At 48.0% G+C, this 19,096-nt stretch overlaps 6 protein-coding genes across 6 annotated transcripts; 4 read left to right on the top strand and 2 right to left on the bottom strand.

The window, feature by feature from the left end:
- Window positions 1-188: 188 nt before the first annotated feature.
- Window positions 189-4,072, top strand: E1B28_010276 (uncharacterized protein; the record flags this gene model as incomplete). The annotated part of the gene is made up of 12 exons (XM_043155230.1): window positions 189-1,031; window positions 1,081-1,146; window positions 1,202-1,624; window positions 1,678-1,721; window positions 1,773-1,872; window positions 1,929-2,102; window positions 2,158-2,409; window positions 2,470-2,646; window positions 2,707-2,775; window positions 2,835-3,050; window positions 3,104-3,313; window positions 3,368-4,072. The coding sequence occupies 12 exons, from the start codon at window positions 189-191 to the stop codon at window positions 4,070-4,072; spliced, it is 3,279 nt and encodes a 1,092-aa protein (XP_043007695.1).
- Window positions 4,073-4,835: 763 nt separating this feature from the next.
- On the top strand, window positions 4,836-5,338 carry E1B28_010275 (uncharacterized protein; the record flags this gene model as incomplete). The annotated part of the gene is made up of 2 exons (XM_043155229.1): window positions 4,836-4,843; window positions 4,906-5,338. The coding sequence occupies 2 exons, from the start codon at window positions 4,836-4,838 to the stop codon at window positions 5,336-5,338; spliced, it is 441 nt and encodes a 146-aa protein (XP_043007694.1).
- Window positions 5,339-5,797: 459 nt separating this feature from the next.
- On the bottom strand, window positions 5,798-6,649 carry E1B28_010274 (uncharacterized protein; the record flags this gene model as incomplete). Its single annotated transcript, XM_043155228.1, has 2 exons — window positions 5,798-6,385; window positions 6,446-6,649. 2 exons carry the CDS (start codon window positions 6,647-6,649, stop codon window positions 5,798-5,800), a joined length of 792 nt encoding a protein of 263 aa, XP_043007693.1.
- Window positions 6,650-7,568: 919 nt separating this feature from the next.
- Window positions 7,569-11,048, bottom strand: E1B28_010273 (uncharacterized protein). The gene is made up of 7 exons (XM_043155227.1): window positions 10,246-11,048; window positions 9,203-10,187; window positions 8,672-9,145; window positions 8,437-8,611; window positions 8,231-8,381; window positions 7,817-8,165; window positions 7,569-7,756 (listed from the first exon to the last, which is right to left on the bottom strand). The coding sequence occupies exons 1-7, from the start codon at window positions 10,968-10,970 to the stop codon at window positions 7,625-7,627; spliced, it is 2,991 nt and encodes a 996-aa protein (XP_043007692.1). The 5' UTR covers window positions 10,971-11,048; the 3' UTR covers window positions 7,569-7,624.
- A 2,402-nt stretch (window positions 11,049-13,450) lies between these two features.
- Window positions 13,451-15,292, top strand: E1B28_010272 (uncharacterized protein). The gene is made up of 10 exons (XM_043155226.1): window positions 13,451-13,761; window positions 13,815-13,842; window positions 13,897-13,962; window positions 14,015-14,159; window positions 14,209-14,419; window positions 14,473-14,567; window positions 14,628-14,662; window positions 14,718-14,783; window positions 14,837-14,938; window positions 14,990-15,292. The coding sequence occupies exons 1-10, from the start codon at window positions 13,621-13,623 to the stop codon at window positions 15,124-15,126; spliced, it is 1,026 nt and encodes a 341-aa protein (XP_043007691.1). The 5' UTR covers window positions 13,451-13,620; the 3' UTR covers window positions 15,127-15,292.
- A 76-nt stretch (window positions 15,293-15,368) lies between these two features.
- Window positions 15,369-19,082, top strand: E1B28_010271 (uncharacterized protein; the record flags this gene model as incomplete). Its single annotated transcript, XM_043155225.1, has 23 exons — window positions 15,369-15,462; window positions 15,517-15,820; window positions 15,886-15,970; window positions 16,020-16,212; window positions 16,265-16,342; window positions 16,390-16,393; window positions 16,446-16,561; window positions 16,617-16,654; window positions 16,709-16,729; window positions 16,781-16,822; window positions 16,873-16,928; window positions 16,974-17,069; window positions 17,129-17,221; window positions 17,273-17,372; window positions 17,421-17,449; window positions 17,506-17,690; window positions 17,746-17,775; window positions 17,825-18,004; window positions 18,057-18,259; window positions 18,318-18,394; window positions 18,453-18,600; window positions 18,658-18,750; window positions 18,806-19,082. The coding sequence occupies exons 1-23, from the start codon at window positions 15,430-15,432 to the stop codon at window positions 19,080-19,082; spliced, it is 2,481 nt and encodes an 826-aa protein (XP_043007690.1). The 5' UTR covers window positions 15,369-15,429.
- Between the last annotated feature and the right edge of the window lie 14 nt (window positions 19,083-19,096).

The following is a 19,096-nucleotide window of genomic DNA, read 5'->3' as shown; positions in this document are numbered from 1 at the left end:
TTTTCCAGCCGTTCCACAAAAGTGATAGTATCAAATCACAGCTTCAATTTCAACAGCTTTCATCAGAGAAACTCAACTATTCCGCATCGCCTCCCCGAGTTCCAGAAACTCAAATTATTTTATTAAATTGCTTGTCAGCACTTGATGTCTATATCATTCCTCCTTCTATTCCCTCTTCACTGGTACCTATGGCCAGCACTGTCGCGGCCCAACCTCGCTGCGTCATCCAGCCCAAGTATGAGTTTGATCCTAATGCTGCGTACGCAGATCCTGAAGTCCAAGCTTGGGCTGCCTATTATGCTCATGGGGGTACCGATCCTGCCGGTACCATTCACTTTATCTCTGTTCCCGGTTTGAAAACGACAGATGGAGGCCAAAAGAACCACAAAGACCACATTTCGAGCGTGATGCAATCTCGTCCTTCCCTAACGATCGACACGGATTTTCCAGGCCCCAGCACACCCATTCCGCGGTCTGTTCGAGCAGACTCAGACGACCTACAGCACCTGCGGACTACATACGGAATCGTGGAGTGTCATCCGGTCAATGATGTGACCGTCAAATGCAACTTCAACCCCACCGGCGTGGACGAGCTCGCTGTCAATGGTGGAGCGGTGGTTTGTGTTATTCACCAGTTTCACGACCAATGGTCCTTTGTTAAGGATCGGGAAGGAAAGCGGGGAATGGTGCCGTCTGAATACCTACAGTTGGAAGAGTCGTCAGAAATATTGCGGTTGCCGTGGCCCAGAACTCCGAGCTCTATGTCAAGGCTTAATCCTGTTCGGTCGCCAGATTCTGCAGAGCCTCCCCAGCAGTTACCCGTTTTTACCCTCCGCTCGAAGCGGAAGTCAAAAAGGAGCATCTTAGGCCTGCTAGAACTCTTACATTTCAGCAAACGGAAACAAGGAGACTCAAGCAATTCGAAAACTTCTCTGCCTCCGATAACCACACCATTCAACCTTGACCTCGACCGGCGGCCTCGATCCGCATTGAAGAAATCTTTGTCTTTGAAGGGCAAACAAAAGGAAACGGTCAGATTTTTGTGCATCATAATTGTAAAATTCTTAACATTCTTTACAGCCTGAGTTGCAGAGAAGAGTGAGATTTGACTCCGCACTCAACGAAAGGTTCCTCTACGAAAGCACTGTGAGCGAGGCCTGTCTCTCTAAAGTCCGTTAGTGCTGAGCCCTAGCTTCTCCAGAGCGATATTGCCTCTATCATATCGCCCTCCGTGAGCCAATTCTCAGATGATTCGGTGGTCGAAACCCCCCTTTCTATGCAGTTATCAGACTCAGAATCAGGATCAAACAATCCTTCGTTCACAGGCTCACTACCGCCGTCGTACGATGAACTGTTTTCTCTTTTTCGTCGACCCCTTCCCGATATCCCGACGGAGATTTCCCACTTTCCTCCCTTATCTTTCGGAGATATTAAGGAGCAGCAAACCAGCCTCACTTTGGATTCAAAATCTCACGGAGAAGGAAACGTACCCGTGGAAGTGCACGTCAAGCCTGTTTCACCTTCTATGGACTCTCTGGACCCGTCGATCGTGAGACCTGAAGCGGTTGTTTGTATTCCCGTATTCCTTCCAGAGGATATTGCCTCTGAAACTATTATCTATCGAGTGAGGCTCTACTAAGAATGTTATGTGAACCACTGACGGTGTGTCCTGTGCAGAACATTCTATCGCTCCTAGTCAAAGAGGTCTCGTCCACCGATACGTGAGTCTCTAGCTTGATAGCTTTTTCGCTCGGTGAGATTGGCTTTTGCAGACTACGGACAACGCTTCATGAATACATTGTAACACTACGACCTCTGGATCGTGTGTCGAGTCTTCTTCAGAGTCGTGATTACCGCGCAAATCTTTTGCAGGTTCGTTTTTCAACTTAATATGACAAAATATATTTCCGATTTGCATTGACCCGTAGGTCGCGTCAGCTTTGGACATTTCCGAAGATGCAAGGATACGGGAAGCTCTACAAAAGGACGAACATGAAATTGCTGGATTGCTGGATGCTATTTCACATTCCGAAGTATCTAAAGCGGCTGTGTTGCGGTTGGAAGGAGAAGATGCTCAGAAGTTCTTGGATGTCGTTCAGGATGTATGTACTTATATTTCCTTTTTGTGCATATGAATTGAACCCCGACTCCATACAGGTTCTCGACAAGGCATACTTGCTCAATCAGGATGACAACGCTAGGGCGAGGCGCCTTCTTGTAAAATTATCCGAGACTTGCGACAAACTTCCGCTTTCGTTGTTCATCAAAGGCGTTGAACGAGCAGATGAACAAGCCACCTTTGGAGGGGGATTTGGGGATGTCTACCGGGCTTCGTATAACGGTCAGTACGTCGCCCTCAAAAGAATGAGAATCTTCTCGAGGGATCCTGGGCTTCCTAATATACGCAGGGTGAGTCTCCGCCTGCTTTTAGCTACGTACCTCTAATTATATTTGTTGTTTACGACTCAGCGATTCTGCAAGGAAGCACTCATCTGGCAGCAGTTGAAAAGTTCGTTCGTTGTACCATTTTTGGGGATAGATGCAGAGACGTTCCCGTCCTTCTTATGTATGGTTTCACCATGGATGAGACATGGCACTGTATTGAAGCATCTTGCCGACCATGGTAGGAATGGAGTTGATAAGCGGGTGAGGATTCAACTCCTTTCCTACTGAAGAGATGCCTCTGACGGTGTAACGCTCGGTCAGTTGTACGAAGTTGCTCAAGGATTATCCTATCTTCACTCTCAAAAGATCGCTCATGGCGACCTGCGTGGTGTAAGCTTGCCTTTCGGGTTCGTTTTCTGGCTTTACGATTCTCATGAACCCCTATCCAGTCTAATATCCTTATCAACGACGAGTGGCAAGCATGCCTTACCGATTTTGGACTGACAGTTTTCGACGATGCTACTGCACTGACATTCACCTCTCGACGGGAAGGTTCTGTGAGATGGATGGCTCCAGAGCTGCACGACCCCGAATCTTTCGGTCTGGATAGATTCCGGCTTACACCTGAGACTGATATTTATGCTTTCGGGTGTGTCTGTTTGGAGGTAAGCACTCATTATATGTCATGTTCATCAGTTCTGATCGACCTTTTCGGTAGTTGTACACCGGCCGCCCACCGTTTGTGGACATACTGCGAGATCCCGCTGTGATCTTCAAGGTTATTCAAGGAGGGCGTCCTAGCCGACCGATGGGTGAGGGAGGAATGTCAGATCAGCTTTGGAAGGTGGTGGAGATGTGTTGGAGTCAACACTTTGCAGACAGGTTGAAGACGGAAGAGGTTGTCGAGTTCACCAAGAGGTTGAGTGATGTAAGCCCTGGTATTCATTCTTCGAGATGATGACCCGAACTAATACATTGGTAGCCGGATACTAAGTTCCTGGACCTTCCAGTGTTTTCTGAAGTTCCTCAGAGCCTTTTGTTGTCAAATGAGGACGAGGACGACGACGGCTCTCTCGACATGAATGCAGAAGAGGATACCCTTGTCAAAAAATCGCTCGCGAATGCTCTATATCTCCAAGGCGAACTCTCCATTTCCAATGATTCCCTGTTTACCCAATCGCTGCATCTATTCCCAAACATTCCAGGGGGACCTTTCCCTACTGATTCGCCAATTGTTTATACTCTCGACGAAGAAGACGAAGAAGACGAAGAAGACGACGTGGATGGTCCTTCAATATCAGTGGTCGATATGGAAGTAACTCGTTTCCCCCCCGTACTACCCCTCCGCAAGTCCAGCCTATCCATGCTCTCCATTACACCGGCATCGCGGTCAGTGACGCCCGACTTACCTGAGGTCTTGAATGACTACTGGAGTATCGTGGATCAGCTAGACAGCGCGCTGGATAATGATTTCTCCTTGACCCTTGATTTTGAACCAGCGGAAGCTGGCAAGGCAGGAGATCCTTCCCCGACCCCTCGTTCTGCTACTGCCGAGAACATCGATCTTAAAGCCGAAACTTGCAATGAAGTCACTCAACGTCCCTTTTCTCGCTCTACCATTCTTGACCTTCTTTTATTAGCTGTTTTAGCATCGGCGTTCGTCGTTTCCATGTCCTCCCTTACCTGATACCAAAACTTGGGTCGCTTGTATCTTCTAATATCTATATAATAAGTATTTTGGAGGTACCGTGTAATCCGATAATCCCTTTCCACCAGATCCGTTGTCCCTTATAAGCGGTTCAAAGTTGTTTTAATATGGCTGACGCGCGGTTGATAATTTTCTTACAAACCTGCCCTATGCCGCCACCCTCAATATGTTCAGCGTTGTCCAATATTGTGGCTAATGCTCTGTTGGATGCGCAGAACGATAGGTCGAGAAGGTCAAAGTGGACTGACGATGAGTCATTCAGTTGTCAAAATTGTAAGTACGTGCCATGTACATGTCGCGCCTGGATATACACCATCATCGTCCGTAGTGAATACTCTGATGCTTACCAGGTGATATATCACCCATAATGTCGACCTGCAACGGCATAGGGTTTTTGGGGGCCCGTACCAAGTACATATATGTAGTGGGCCAAGTCATCGTGCATCCATGGTGCGAACCGATTAGTAACCCAGAACAAGCCAATACGACACAGTAGACTCTATATCGACACCGTCGTTTTTCAGGTGAGTTCTCACTGTGTTGCTGCTCCTATACATACTGAGCCCCACTCAGGCCGACCACACCATCTTCAAAGTAAGCGATCAGAAGCTTTTGGAAAGCGCCAAACATATCTGCTGGCCATCAAACGGGGGAAGGATCATCAGACAAGTATCCTATCATCCTCTCTCCGCTGCCTCATGATGCAAACGCAGAGGATTTCGAACTTCTTGTGAACGTTATCATGTCGTTGTGAGTTTCCTTACCTTCCTCAATCTTCAGCGACGTATGGTTGATTTTGATTTCATTTTCAGCACATTCAGCTTGCCTCCTCCGACGGGTTACACTCTCCACCAGTGGTTTGCAGTTCTTAAGCTGGCAACTGCTTGGGAATTTTCCGATATACGGACCTTGGCGATGAAGTCGATGATATTGGACAAGACGAGGGTGTATGGCATTGGCCAATGGTTCGGGATCTTCGAATCTTGCTGGAACCTCGACGATTACACCGAACCACGCGAGCTAGCCATCACCCGTGTTTCTAGCTTACAGAAATGGAGTGCGATGCAGAAGATCAATAACGGACGCTGGTATTGCGTTCGACAGTGGGCTAGTACGGAGGGACTGAAGGACTTGGCTGAAGCTGAATGCTCAGGATTTCAGACGATGGACCTCTTATCTTTGCGAGAGGTGATCTCGAAGCCATGCCCGCATTGCGAAAGTGGGGATTTTTGGTGTTCTTACTGAAAATCCCGGATACTGAGAAAGAACCGGTGTGACTCCGCTCTAGTTGACAAGTATTTCGCTCAAGAGCTCGCAGAGATCGAGCCGTCATGTCCTTCACACAAATAGCTCTGGAAGTTGTTTCCAACAAGCTTCAGAATGGATACCGCGCACTTACCCTCTGACGGAACGAAGTGTTCGGGTATCTGAAGAACTGGTTTAAACCCACGTACTGGACTTATCATAACCACCGTCAAGAGCATGTGGAGCACTCGGGTACAGCGGGTGGATACGGATACGTCGCGGGTGCGTCCTTCAGCTTGCCACGAAGTTCCGTCTGATTTTCATACAGAATGTTTCCAGTACAAGAGGTAATGCCAGAAATACAAATCGAGCTTTGAAATCAAACATGCGATACTTTCGTTTCAACTTCAATGCACAGTACTAGTCAATCATGAATTCATCGTGGCAGATCATTGTCTGTCAATCGTTCCAGTCATCATAGTACCCAAGCTCCTTGTCACTGCTCGTATACGGCGCCGAAGTTCCGCAGACATCGTCGTAAGATGGCCCGCCATTCGCAACGTTAATCAGATCGGAAGGACTGTCGGATCGGTCGCTATCGTAGTGTCTGCAATCGTAAACATCCTGCCGAAAGTCTTCGGCCGCTTCAAGTAACCTCGTGAACCGTGCGGTCCCCAAGACCATCGACAAGAAACTCTTGTTCTGATACATCCATTTGTCGTCGGGAAGAACTCGATAAACTATAGCCTCTCCATCACCACCTTTATCTTTCCGGTCGACGACTACCAAGAGGCCCGGCACAAGGATCTGGATAAAGTGGAAGATGTCGGACAGAGATGCTGGGCGGTCCTTGAAGCAGCAGGAGGTTCCGGGATGGAAGATGTTCGTATCCGAGAACATCTTCCCCCACTTATCTACTTCCCATGTGTCTAGCATATCTGCTATTCTGACCGGAAGTTCCAGCCGCAAGGCGTCACGAATCGTCGGGAACCCGAAACCAACGTCGTACGAGGAGCAAACGTCTTTTTCTAGTACGAACAACATGTTCTAGAGAGCCCCGGCAGTCAGCAGATATATCCCAATGCTTCATTCCACAACGCTACTCACCCCGTCATTGCGGCCTTCGCTAGAAGATACCCAACCATGGTGGGAAATTAAATCATCCCTCTTGTCGATCAGGAATCTTCTCGCTCTTGCATACATTCTCTGTAACTCGTGTTCGTCGGGCTTTTCTAGCCTGATGCGTTTCGCCCATGCGTTGAGGTCGTTTGGACTTGGATTGAATCGGACCTCAAGGTCGTCGATGTCCATGATGTGGGTGCGTGAAACGAGGGTCTGTGGTGTGTACTGCGACGATGATTTCCCGTCATCTTTTTATACGACCTGAAGCACATTCTTATCGATGTGGTTGAGGGAAGTCCGAAGTGGAGTAGGCAGTGGATTGATCGCCCAAGAAGTTGTTGTGTTGTATGACCTATTCCTAATACTAATAATAATATGACGCTACTGAAAGCTGTTTTATTAGTTCATACCTGGTCAAAACCTACATCATGAGGAGCTACGCAGCATCGGAACCTCCTTACTGAGAAGCTGAGCTTGAGCGCTTGAGCTATCGTCACCAGCTGGAACTAGAATTTAGAAACAGTAGCTCCTCGATCAACGTTGGCTAAGCTTGTGCAAAAGAGTCCGTGCCGTGCGTGTCGTTCCCTCCAAAGTCTTATAATTAAGTCCTTCCATTGATCATTTTCATTTTCACATTTTATTTGGAGTGAGTGATAATGTAGCTTGATAATGAAACATAGACAAACAGGGTAGACGGGTGGAATGGAAGAGCCAGGCGACGAGGTGTGCACTATAGAGAGGAGAAACCAGTAGTAGAGGGTGAGATTATGCGAGGTTTGTAGAAACGAGAGAAGGTGCCAGATATGGGGGGAAAAGGACACGAAAAGCCACATGGGCTCAAATCATGATCGCCCAAAGCGACGGATGAAACGAAAGAAAGAAAGAGTTAGAGAGATGCCTCTGACTAAATGACCCTCTCCCTCCTGACAAGTAGAAAAAAATTACAGGTGGAACCAATAAATGGCATAAAACAGATTCACCACCACCTTCCATCCCTATTCATATCCACACGAGAACCAGTGAGAAGAAAATCAATGTTACATTTTCCCTCGAAAAAAGAGGGTATCCGGGAGGAAAGAAGATCCAGAACCAAGATAGATGTTGTTTCCCGGTAGTCTAAAAAGCTTTTTTTTCCCCATCTTCACGTCATCCTTTATTTTTTTGTCATCTTGGTGAGCCATTCCATGGAAGTCCGCCTTCTGGTATCTGCTTGAATGCCAGACGTTTGTAGTCTGCTGTTTCCAGGAACACCCGGTTCCCCCACCAGTTGACATCTATTGTACCGTTCTTTGGGAACTGGGGGAAAACAATTGGTAAACGATACTGTGGTATAGGAAACGACCGCCGACGACATACCTGCAGTGTGAGGAAAATGAAGATTAAACTCAACACACTCCCACAGTCCAGCGCAGCACTCGTCACGTAGTTAAATTTGGCCCACCACGCAAAGCTTCTCTTCCGCACTAAGTACTGGAAGACGAATCCAATAGCGAACCACGACGAGTAATTGATACCCGCAGCAGGCGGGATTGCTGAAACGCCGTTGAGAATGACCGGGGTGGAGATGTATTTGACCCAGGAGTTGGGGTATCGGCGTTGCCAGAAGTAGAACGGCACAGGGAGGAAGGCTCCTATGACGATGGCGTACAGATGCGGGTGGTAAGGAGATCCCGTTCCAAACTGACGCGTGGGACCGATAAGACCCCTGCGTGGTAGGAAGAAGGGTTAAGTATTGCATTCGAGGTCAAGTGAAGAGAAAGAAATACCCACCAAACGGCAGAAGCAGTAAAGAATACCTGGTTATGTGGGCATGTTAGCGAGGACTTTTGGTCTGGGTGACAGATATCGGGGACGTTGTTGAATATCCAAGTCTTGATTCCGACTTGGACAAAGGCTGCCAGGATTGTTGATACCAATTGAACTTTAGTAACAAGCGTCGTTAGTTCACGACGAGGTGGAAAAAAGAGGAGAAATACCTATGAATGTTGCTCTTGGGGGAACTTTAACGTAATGACCCAATTTGAGATCCTGAACAAAGCTCGTAGCCTCTGTCAATGTCTGCACTGAATAACTTTTGAACACCATGTTCGCCAAGGGATTCCCTGGTAAAAGTGAACCCGGTATGATCTGCGCCAGTATGTTCAAAGTAATCTGTAAAGCAATAACCATGAGTATCACGATGCATTCATGAAGTAGTGGATAGCGACCCACCGCTTGTCCCGTCATCGCATAGATAAATCCACTTGGTAACACATACAGTGTGGGTAAAAGAACTGCCAATACTAACATCCAGACCGGTATATCAGTGTGCCACACTTCTACAGCGACAATTGCCAGCGAGAAGAACGCTGCAAAAGACACGAGGTACCACCAATCAGGCACTTCTGGATATTGCCTCATTAACTTCGCGTGGATGTCATCGCTTTCCACCCTGATCTTCTTCACGCCGTTGAGTAATGAGCGACCGTGGTAGAGGATAGTATGTGTAATGACGCATGTGGAGAGAGCGAAGGCAATGAGATAGCAGACAGCGTATGTGGCAGGAAGGTATAAAGGCGAGTAGTTGTGGTACGCCTCGGGATCGAAGGTGTCATCAGGTTTGAGGACTTGGGAGACATTATAGACCTGTCCGAAACGATCATAAGGTTGATTATCCGATATCGGGAAATAAGCAAGGTCCCAAGACTGGTGGAAACGAGATATCAGTACATGAGCATGAATGGAGAGGCGAAATCGACTGACGTTCGTGTAGTACAAGATTGGTGTCAGGATCCAATAGAACAAGACAAATCCCAAGAATACATGAATTTGGGCCCACCAGGGTACCATTAGAGGACTGCCTATCCAAATGATTTGCGTCCAATCGAATGTGATGAAACTCATACCGAGTCCACTTGCAACACCGAAAAGTTGATTCACGGGAACGTTGTCGGGCGCAGCCCAGCAGATGAAAGAGAATATGCTGAGCGCACGGAACAAGAAGCCGGGAAGGAAGAACCAGAGGAATGCGCCGCATAGGACCCACATGAAGAACTTGTACCTGGTGATACTCCTTGTAGCACGACCTCCTATGCGCTGGGCATCGACAACGCCGGCGGGGACAATGGCACTTTGCATACCAACTGCGGGGTTTCCCTCCTCTTCTTCTTCTGCATGCAAGGTATTGAGGAGTGTGCAAGCGACCAAGTTCTGGGGCCACACCATACTGGCCGGCCATACCAAGAACCTTCTGCAAAGCCCTGCAAGACCGAAGCCGGTTAGCTGAGTAGCCATTACGAGGACCAGGGAGAACCAGTATCCCCATTCCTTCCTGTAGAAGACCTCGGAGACGACGATAGCGTTGATGGCATAGGGAGGACCGACCGCCACATTGGCCATGATGAAGACAAGAACATGCTCCTTGATGTTCCATGGACCGGGATTCAGCGAAAATTCGATGGAGCGAGGTTGCGCAAGGGAAGTAAGAGTATTGACCCATATTGAGCGGAGTCTTTGAGTAATTGTGAGGATAGGAGGGGATGGTGTAGAAGTACTAGCGGAGGATTTCGATGGGGGCGTCGAGGGCCGAAGAACTAGGAAGGAAGGCAGATGAGGTAATGGGATTCGGTACGTTGCTATGGGTAGTGTAAATGCGAGGAATTTTCCGAGAGGATACGAGACGAGAAGTAGCGCAAGTGGAACGATGGCAGGCGCAGGGTTTCGGAAATTGAAGAATACGTTTAGTGCGCTGGGTAAAAAAGGAAGCTAAGCTTGGTGTTGCTAAGTTATTTGAAGCTAGTACGTACCCACTAATCAGACAGAGAAATAGACCAACAAACCACATTCGCAGAGTGAGCGCAGGCATGTCTGGATCATCAATGTTGGATACTGAGGCTCTGACTTCTGGGAACGGGGAGTCCTCTTCCTCAATGGCATCAAAGTCAAAGTCCATCTTAATACTTCCTTCCCTGCTCTCTGCTATGTCATAGTCATAATCCTCAGCCATGCTTTCGCGAAGACTGTCGGCATCGGCACTTTTGAGGCGAGATATTCCAGCACCAGTCCCAGAAGACTCGATATCTCGATGGCGGCCCTTCCCAGCCGAATTGTTAGGCGACCCAGGTATGGATACTCGGATCTGCCTCGACGAAGTAGTCGTTGGGCGTGATTGAATTCTGTTGAGGCGTAGGTCGTTGGGAGAAGTATGGAGTTCATAAGAACCTGTCGAAGGGGGAGATGGGGGCTGAGGTAAAGAATGGCTAAGAGGATAGTCTGCGGGAAATCTGGCTTGGGGGTCGAATGTGGGAGATGGGTAGGACAATGCTGCTTGGTGAAGCTGATGTTGTTGCTGCTCGGCCGTCGTTGGAGGCTGAAAGGCAAAGACGTCGTCGTCGTCGCTCTCGTCATCCTCATACTCCTCGTCGTCGTCGTAAGCATCGTAGGAGAATTGGTGATTTAGTTGTTGGTGATGATGAGGAAGACCGCCGGCCGACGTTGTTGGCCGTGCTGAAGAGGTAATTGGACGAGGCATAGCTGGACTGCTGCTGCTGCTGCAGTGAGAGCAGACGGAGAGAGGTCAAGAGCAGATAGTGAGAGAGGTGAGAGAATCTAATTCCCTCCCACCAATTTACAGGCACAATCACTATTTGCACGTTGTTTGCACCTCTGTTTATTGTACATTAAAAGTAATTACTTCCCTGTCTGCTCTACAACATTCAGTCTGCTATCGTGTCACCGTGTCCTCCCGCTTCCTCTGAGTGCTTGTACGGTATGTAAGTACTGAAATCGGAACTTCACTTCCTCCTCGCTCAGGCACTCTGTGTCTCCATGGCCATGATGTTGTACCTGATATTCCTAAAGCGGATCGCCCGCTGGCATCAGCACAACGCCCATTACCCCGGTTTTGACCGCTGAATCTTCCAAGGAATTCGTACCCTACTTATCAGATCCCGAATAGCACTTTGGATCATTCACGAATATAGGCACCCCGCATCCCACGTCAACCTCGGCGGACGACTGCGATGGACATACATAATAAAAGGACTCCTCCTCCTAAATGTTAACTTAACTTCTTATACTGGATCCGAAAAGCCCGTGTAGCCATTGAACCCTGACACTTGCGGTCGGTCTTGTTCGGAGGTCGAAGAAGACCGCCCTGGAACCCTAGACATTTCAGATGTAGAACGTTGCGTGACCTCAACCGAACATTCGGCTCGGTGCTGAGGACTTTCGACTCATAGACATCTATCGACGCCACAACTGGGTTGTGCCATCTGGGAGGTGGTACTTCGGCCATTCCCATTCCATCAAGGTTGCAATCGAACAATGACCCAGATTTTGAATATCGCTATCAAATATTGAGGTCCGGCAGAGTGGGACCTAGCCAGCCACGAGGCAAATATATCACAGTGAAAGACCGATCGAAGTAGCCAAATCCAGGGGAGTAGGACGAGCGAAAAGTCGGAGGTTAATTTCACTTCAACGCGGTACTCAGATGTGAAGGTCTTTCATCTCAGTCTGAGTCGTGAACGAAGAGGAAAGGAGACGCCACAGCGGCGGTACATTATTGTGGCTTGCAGGTTTGGAAAGGTCGTTCAATCCAAGACGAAGGAAAATCTCCCAAAAGCGACGGCCCAGTCTCCTGTAGTCCTGAACCTCTGTTGAATGAAGTGGCTGGAGGAGTATTGATGAAGTTGGATACGGCGGTAGGTAGCCTGATGTTCCAGGACAAAGGGACAGGTCGTTTCGAGCTCGTTACGATATGTGCCTTCTAGCGAGTAGGATATCAGTAAGTAGAGTAGTCGTCAGCCACCATCTTCATTAAATGTACGTCAACTTCGTGTTTGATCCTTCAACGTCTCCAGGCACTCCAGCAAAGACTGTGCGTCAAAGGCCGTCCACCTCTGTACCTTTTTGAAAATTTCACTTGTGCTGTCATACGTAGCTGAACTGGAAGAGGATCAGACAAGACCGGTAAGTCGATTCGCGTTTTCATTTGGAAGGGTCTAGCCAAACAGATTGAGGGTTCTGCTGTGGCACCCCTGGAGAGGAAGGCCGCGATCAAGATATGCTTGGCAGAAGGGCTGCGAGTTGTCCTAGTAGGCGGTGTATGTATGTACATGACCAACTGCAGTCAAGGCAGTAGCACAATCACACGCAGTCTTGACTGAACAAAGACATTCCACCTACAGCGATTCTAGTAATCGATCTATCCAATCATAGGAGAGCGTGAGCGCTCCATGGGAAAAAGGCAGGTCATCGCGACTAATCGGGTCCCATGAACACCAGGAAGTCAATGTGTCGAAGCGTCGAGATAGACCAGATAGAAGCGTGACTGCTCTAGGATGCTTCGAGGCAACTTCGAGGTACCGACGTTCGGATGGCGCTAGTGTTGAAGGTGTGTTGTGTTCCTGAACTCGGCGATCATTGCAATCGAGGTTGCTCAGAGTGAGAGTCTCCTCGAGGCAGGTTGAACTCGTGCAGCGATTAAGGCAAGAACGGCTAGAAACGGAGACACAAGTCCCCTAACACGTTGCAAGTGACAGCGGTCGTCCAATAAGAGTTTGAGGAGGACGGTGAGATATTCCTGATATTTGCCTGAGGTTTACACGGCTCGGAGTGGTATACAAATTGCGTTGCTGCATGATAGGAAAGCGTTCACATACTTTTGAATCTCTGTAGGTGTTCCAGAATTGCCTATCCCACTTGGTCTATCGAGTTTTGGCTCGGACTCTGACAGAATATACAGTTGATATCTCTATGTTGGATGTCAACATTCGCTTCCTGATATGCTTGTTTCTGTTGTATTAACCTTGTCGTTTTCCATTAGGAAACACTGTTGAGTTTTCTTGAATATCCGGCCAACGATGGATTGAGAGAATTGCGATGTTATTGGCTCACCTATCAAAAAGGGAGACCATGTTTTGAACCAAGTTCAAGTTCTTGGTTGACCCATTTGGTCGCGGCGGTTCTCGGCTAATAAGCGGAGTTTCAACACACTCGCGTCCTCAGCCACCGTTCACTTTGGTACGGTGGTTATAATTATAATACCCATGCCAACACTACTACTTTGTGTGGCATACCGACAATCCCGAGAGGTCGGGAATCATGGGGACAACGGAGTCCCGGTTCTGGTCGATATCAAGGTCCCAGAAACATTCTAAACCTCTCGAGGTTCATTCATGTCAAACCAACAACAAGGATTAACTATACCCCGTATCATTCGTCTAGGTGACCTGGAGCCTCGTTCTCCATTTTTGACTGCCTGGGAGCGACACAGGCATAAGAAAGCGCACTGGGTGGTGGAATCCTTTGCGGAATTTGTACGTCTCATACAGCAGTCCCTCTCGGACATATCTAATCTTTTATTGTTCAGCTTGCTGTGTTCATGTACACCTACGCAGGTGCATATGCCCAATACAACAGCTGTACAGACACAGGCTGATCAAACGGGATAGGCGTCGGTTCACAGGTGCTCTATATCGCGCAAGGAATCCTTCCTGCCCTCGGAACTGGCCTCAGTTGTACGCTTCTTTTTTTTTGTTGATAAAGATCACTCCTACAAGACCATCTAAGCTATTCAACAAATCGGGTGGGCATACGCGTTTGGTGTCGTTTTCGCCCTCGCCGTGTGCGCCCCTACCTCAGGTGGACACTTCAGTCCCTCCATCACAATTGTCTTTGTGCTCTTTAAAGGTTTCCCTGTACTGAAAGGCGCCAGGTAAGATTGAAGTGCGACACGATTCGTGATTTTTCTCAAAAGCCATTAGATACATCGCTTCGCAGGTCCTCGGATGTTACGTCGCCTGCTTGCTGATATACGTCCAATACAAAGACCTACTTGACGAGTGCGAGGCAGCCCTCGTTCAGGCAGGCAAAGTCGACCTTCTCTTCACCCCGCTAGGACCTGCTGGTGCTTTTGGAATATATCTCATACCGGGATCTTCGTTGGGGAGAGCGTTTTTAAACGAATTTATTACGGTCTGTAACTCCGCTTTCCCGGCGGGTACACCCTAAAACAAAACTCTTCCTAGGATTTAATGATGGGAATGGTTATTTTCGGCTGTGTCGACCCCACCAGTGTCTTTGTTCCTCCTGTTCTACTCCCGTTCGTCGTGGCGATGGCTTAGTATGTTTTGTGTCCTTTCCACTCTCTGGCAAGTGACCTGACCTTGGGAGTTACCTCTAGCGCTACTGCTATTTGGGGATACTCAGTGCCCGGTCGTAAGGCTTGATGTCTTTCAAACTTTGCTTTACAAGCCTAACCGTATTTGACTAGTGGCTGCCAACACCGCTCGCGACGTGGGAGGAAGGCTCGCGGCAATGACGATCTGGGGTTTTCAAGGTATTTACGCGATGTTATCTTGACCCACGGGGACCCCTTCTCATCGTTTCTAGCTCACGGAGGCGCGTACGGTGCAATAACAGCTCTCACAAACATTCCGGCAACGCTGCTCGCGGCCTTACTATATCAGATTTTTATGGTTGATTCCGCTCGAGGTACTAGGGGTATTCTGTCTTGGAATAACACTGACCTGCGTACTCCAACAGTGGTCCCTCAAGCTCACCTGGAAAATATCGATATTCATCGATATCACGGGAACAACCCTGGGAACGAACTTGATGACCGTAATTCAGCAATTTCCAACAGTGTAGAAAAAGTTGACGTGGACACGTCTCTGCAGTAAAACAGATAGTTCTCGCTGACCCCGTTCCATCATGCCATACTTTTTTTTCTCACCTAACAGAAGTTCCAGATACTCAAGTATTTAGTGAGCACAATGCTGTAGGATCTACTCTCTGTCCTGAATAGTAGAACCACATAATTTGTCAATTCTTGGTTTTTTTCGCATGAACATGTAAATTGAGAAAAGTTCATTCTCGGCAACAGGCGGTCCGAGGAGCCCGGAGAGACGGATCAATGTAGCTCGTTCTCCTCGTGCGGTCATGCTCTTGAGGCGGTTGTTCCTTCACCTCCACCATAACTCATAATGCAGAGAATACCTTCACCGAGGGACGCAGAGGTCAGCTCTCTTAAACTCTCCATTTCTTCGTCCCCTACCTCATCCTCATCCAAGTCGGCGTACTCGAAGGCCACGAGAGCCGAAATAACACAAGATTACGACTCCGCTTTTCAAAATTATGTCAAGGCCGCCGATCTGTTCTTATACTTCAGCAAAACAAACACGACCGATGAGAAGAAGAAGGAGAAATGGAGGAACGACGCCAATAAGGCCCTGCAACGAGCCGAGAAGATCAAGCAATTCATAGTCAGATCGAACGAAAGTCGAGTGGCTTCCTCTTCGGCGAGCTCAGGGACAGAGCTAGAGAACCAGAAACAAAACCACCTGACCCCTGTTCCTGTTGATCCATTCTCTCCGCGTGCGTACTCGCATCCCTGAATCTCTGATATCATGTTAGTTAAGTCAACGTTGATGCCCAAAAAGAGCAGCAGTCGTCCTGGTTAAGGAAAGGAAGTACCGTGAATGGGCTATCACTTCCCTTATGGGACGAAAATGCCAGTACAACCACGTACGCATCGGGCTCGGTGGATTGGTGTGGTTCTCACACCATTACACAGATGTAATCCCCCGCTATCTGCAGCTCAAGAAGAAATGTCGGCCGTGTGGCGCGTACCGAGTAGCGAAGAATATTCACTTTCAATGTCTCCAAACGTACTGCCGCAAGATATATCTCAAAATGTCATCGCAGACTGTTCAGTCTGTGCGTCGATATCTGTTTGCCTCGAACATGCACGAAGATTTGGAACGAACGTACGTGGTTTGACCTTCCGAGGTTGACGATATACTAAGAGTGTAAAAATAGCCGTTTGAGAAACTTTTACATGCACGATCCAATAGTGTCTACGACCTGAAGTTTCTTTATAACGGTGCTTGGAGAAAGGTATCTCGTTCGTGCTTCCAGTATACATCGTTATTAAACCTCTTCAGATTTGTAGGCCATCTCGTACGATCTGGATCACATCTTGCTAACGAGCCCACTGAAGCAATCGACAATCAATTGCCCTATCACCCCGAGCTTGCCGTACCTTTGTGTCTGACCTGTTCACCTGAAGATAAAAGCCGTAAGCCGGCATTTTGGCCATCTCTTGTCGAGAAAGCAGTACGGTCTAGTCCATCTTCTTCTCGAACGACGAGGAACCTCACAACGACAACAGTATATGAAGTTGATGGGAGGATACGATTTTCTCGGATCGTCAGTTATCGGCGTTTATCGAACTTTCTTGATCATTGACACCTAAGCTTCAAGAAACTCAAGTATTGATTTACAGTTCGTCATTCTTACTTAATCGACTCCCCATGTCGCTCATACATTCCCAAGTACTTTGATTGGATGGATTCCAGAGCACCTGAATATCAAGAGGTACTCAGTCATCCGGCGCTTCGTCAAGTTGATCTAAAATACTTTCACAGCTCTACTTTTGAACGCGAGCGAACTTGGACAAGACTGATTGATGGTTTTACTCGTGGTAAGTGGCCCAAAGGATGGTGGGAACCTCTCTGACAACTCCCAGTAGGCGGCTGCATGGTAACTGTTGGAACGGGCAAGGACCAGCAGTCTAGTCAGATCCCCTTCAAACTCCTTGCCTCCCATAGTTATGCTGTAATAGGTAAGCTGAAGTTGCTTTGACGTGCAACGGAATGCCAAACTTCTCCAACCCTACAACAGATATCCGAGCTGACGGAAATGAAAGAATCGTCACAATCCTAGATCCTTGGGTACGACCATCAGATACAAGTGCTATTTCGGAACGGCCGTCCAGTAAGTGGCCCGTATTTCCAGGAGACAGGAATTCAGGATTCATATCATTAGGGATAATGAAGCTTACCTGGTCGCAAGTCCTGAATGTATTCGAAGGTATATACATCAGCTGGGATCCCAAGATATGGCCTGAATCTCTGATTCATCACGGGTGTGCATACATTCCTTCAGGCTAGATCTTCTCGCTTATACCTCATAGGTCGTGGAGGCCTCAAGATACAACTATTTGTAAGCTTCCCCTAGAACATTCATAGATACCTTATCAACCAAGGATACGCTTTCAGCATCAGTTCGAGTTGCAATGCAATCTAGTACGGACGAAGATGATGAAATCTTGGTTTTGTTATCTCGGCATATCGAGGACACTCGTAAGACTTCGGAATTCATTGCGCTGAAGGTACAGTTGGAGGACGAGGAAGTTGAAATTCTTGCTGCCAATCATGACAGTGACCACGCAATATCTACAAAGGTGGGTCCTTCAAATCATCTACAATTGCTCGCAGAATCCACTGATATCCGATCAGGGTAGTTACACCAACAGTCCGCATATCTTGGTACTGTTTCTTGTCACTCGGTTTTCATTTAGCCTTACCTTTTGCCCAGGCAAGACTTCCGATCTCGAGATCCTATCTTTCCGAACAATCCTCTGCCATCCTCTCTATATCTGTATTATATGACGGCCAATTGACCACTGAGGTTGGCTACACGATATCGGTGTACGCCAAGTCTCACTTGAAGCTCACATGGGGAAAGAGACCCGAAACTACTATGTTTGTTGAAACGGTCTGTCAGTTTTGAAAATGATGTTCTTTCCTGTCTGATGGTACCCCTTCAGATCCCAGGTTCGTTCAACAATAGGACTGCGGGGGGGAATCCGACATACCCAAGCTTCATGTTCAACCCACAATATCATCTTCGCCTGTCCCCCGAGCGTGCTTCGGTTAGGACGAAAGGTCGTGTGATGTTGACTGTTGAAGGAAGCAAAGACCTTCCAATGCAAATTATGGTCGTCTGGTCTCAAGGTCAACGAATTATCGAGTGCGATTTTCAGCTTGGCGAATCCTGGGCGCGTTCTCACCTCGATTTCTATTACTAGGCCTTCCGAAAAGGATATCGTGACTACTTCAGGTCCCTACAGCTACGGCGTGGCCAGACTTTCAACGCAACTTCTTCGTTAGTCATGGGGTTCACAGACCTCTTTGAACCGAATTGCTGATGACTACCTATACAGCCGGAGATTATAATGTTATTGTTTCCGCATTCGAACCAGGATATACTGGGGACTTTAAAGTAACTGTTGCAAGTTCCCTCAGATTCAACCTCGCAAATGTCCCGCAGGAGAGTGCTGGTATGTTCACCAAGATACGTCGAGATGCTTGGTGAGCTAGCGTGGGGTTCAATCTGATCTGCGACTTATACCGGGCTCGGGGAGATAGGTCGGGAGCCTCGGCTGCTGGTGCGCCCAGCTTTGATCGCTATTTTGAGAATCCCGTCTTCGAATTTAGTTTATCTGCAGCAGCAAAAGTGCAGTGCGTGGTTCTCCGTGACGGTACAACAAATTCCGCCTAACATTTGCCATTGTAGAGTTCGCTTACAGCTCGACCAGTCATATATGTCTTCTTCCCTCAACGTGGCAATTTATTCCGCATCTCAGAAAACTAGTCCAGACAATCCAGACAACTACCTTGCCACTTCGAGGGGATACAGCGACGCGCTGACGGGGGTCATCACTCCCTTAGTGCATTTGCCGAAAGGGAAATATTGGATCGTCCCCTCGACATATAATCCGGGTATGAAGGCGCCCTTCAAGCTAATTGTGTACAGTACCGTCGTCGTAGAACCGGAAAGGGTAAAGACGTAAAGGGGTAATCATAG

This window comes from Marasmius oreades, chromosome 6 (assembly GCF_018924745.1).
Source record: "Marasmius oreades isolate 03SP1 chromosome 6, whole genome shotgun sequence".
NCBI lineage: Eukaryota > Fungi > Basidiomycota > Agaricomycetes > Agaricales > Marasmiaceae > Marasmius > Marasmius oreades.
This window is presented reverse-complemented; position numbering and strand designations above follow the sequence as displayed.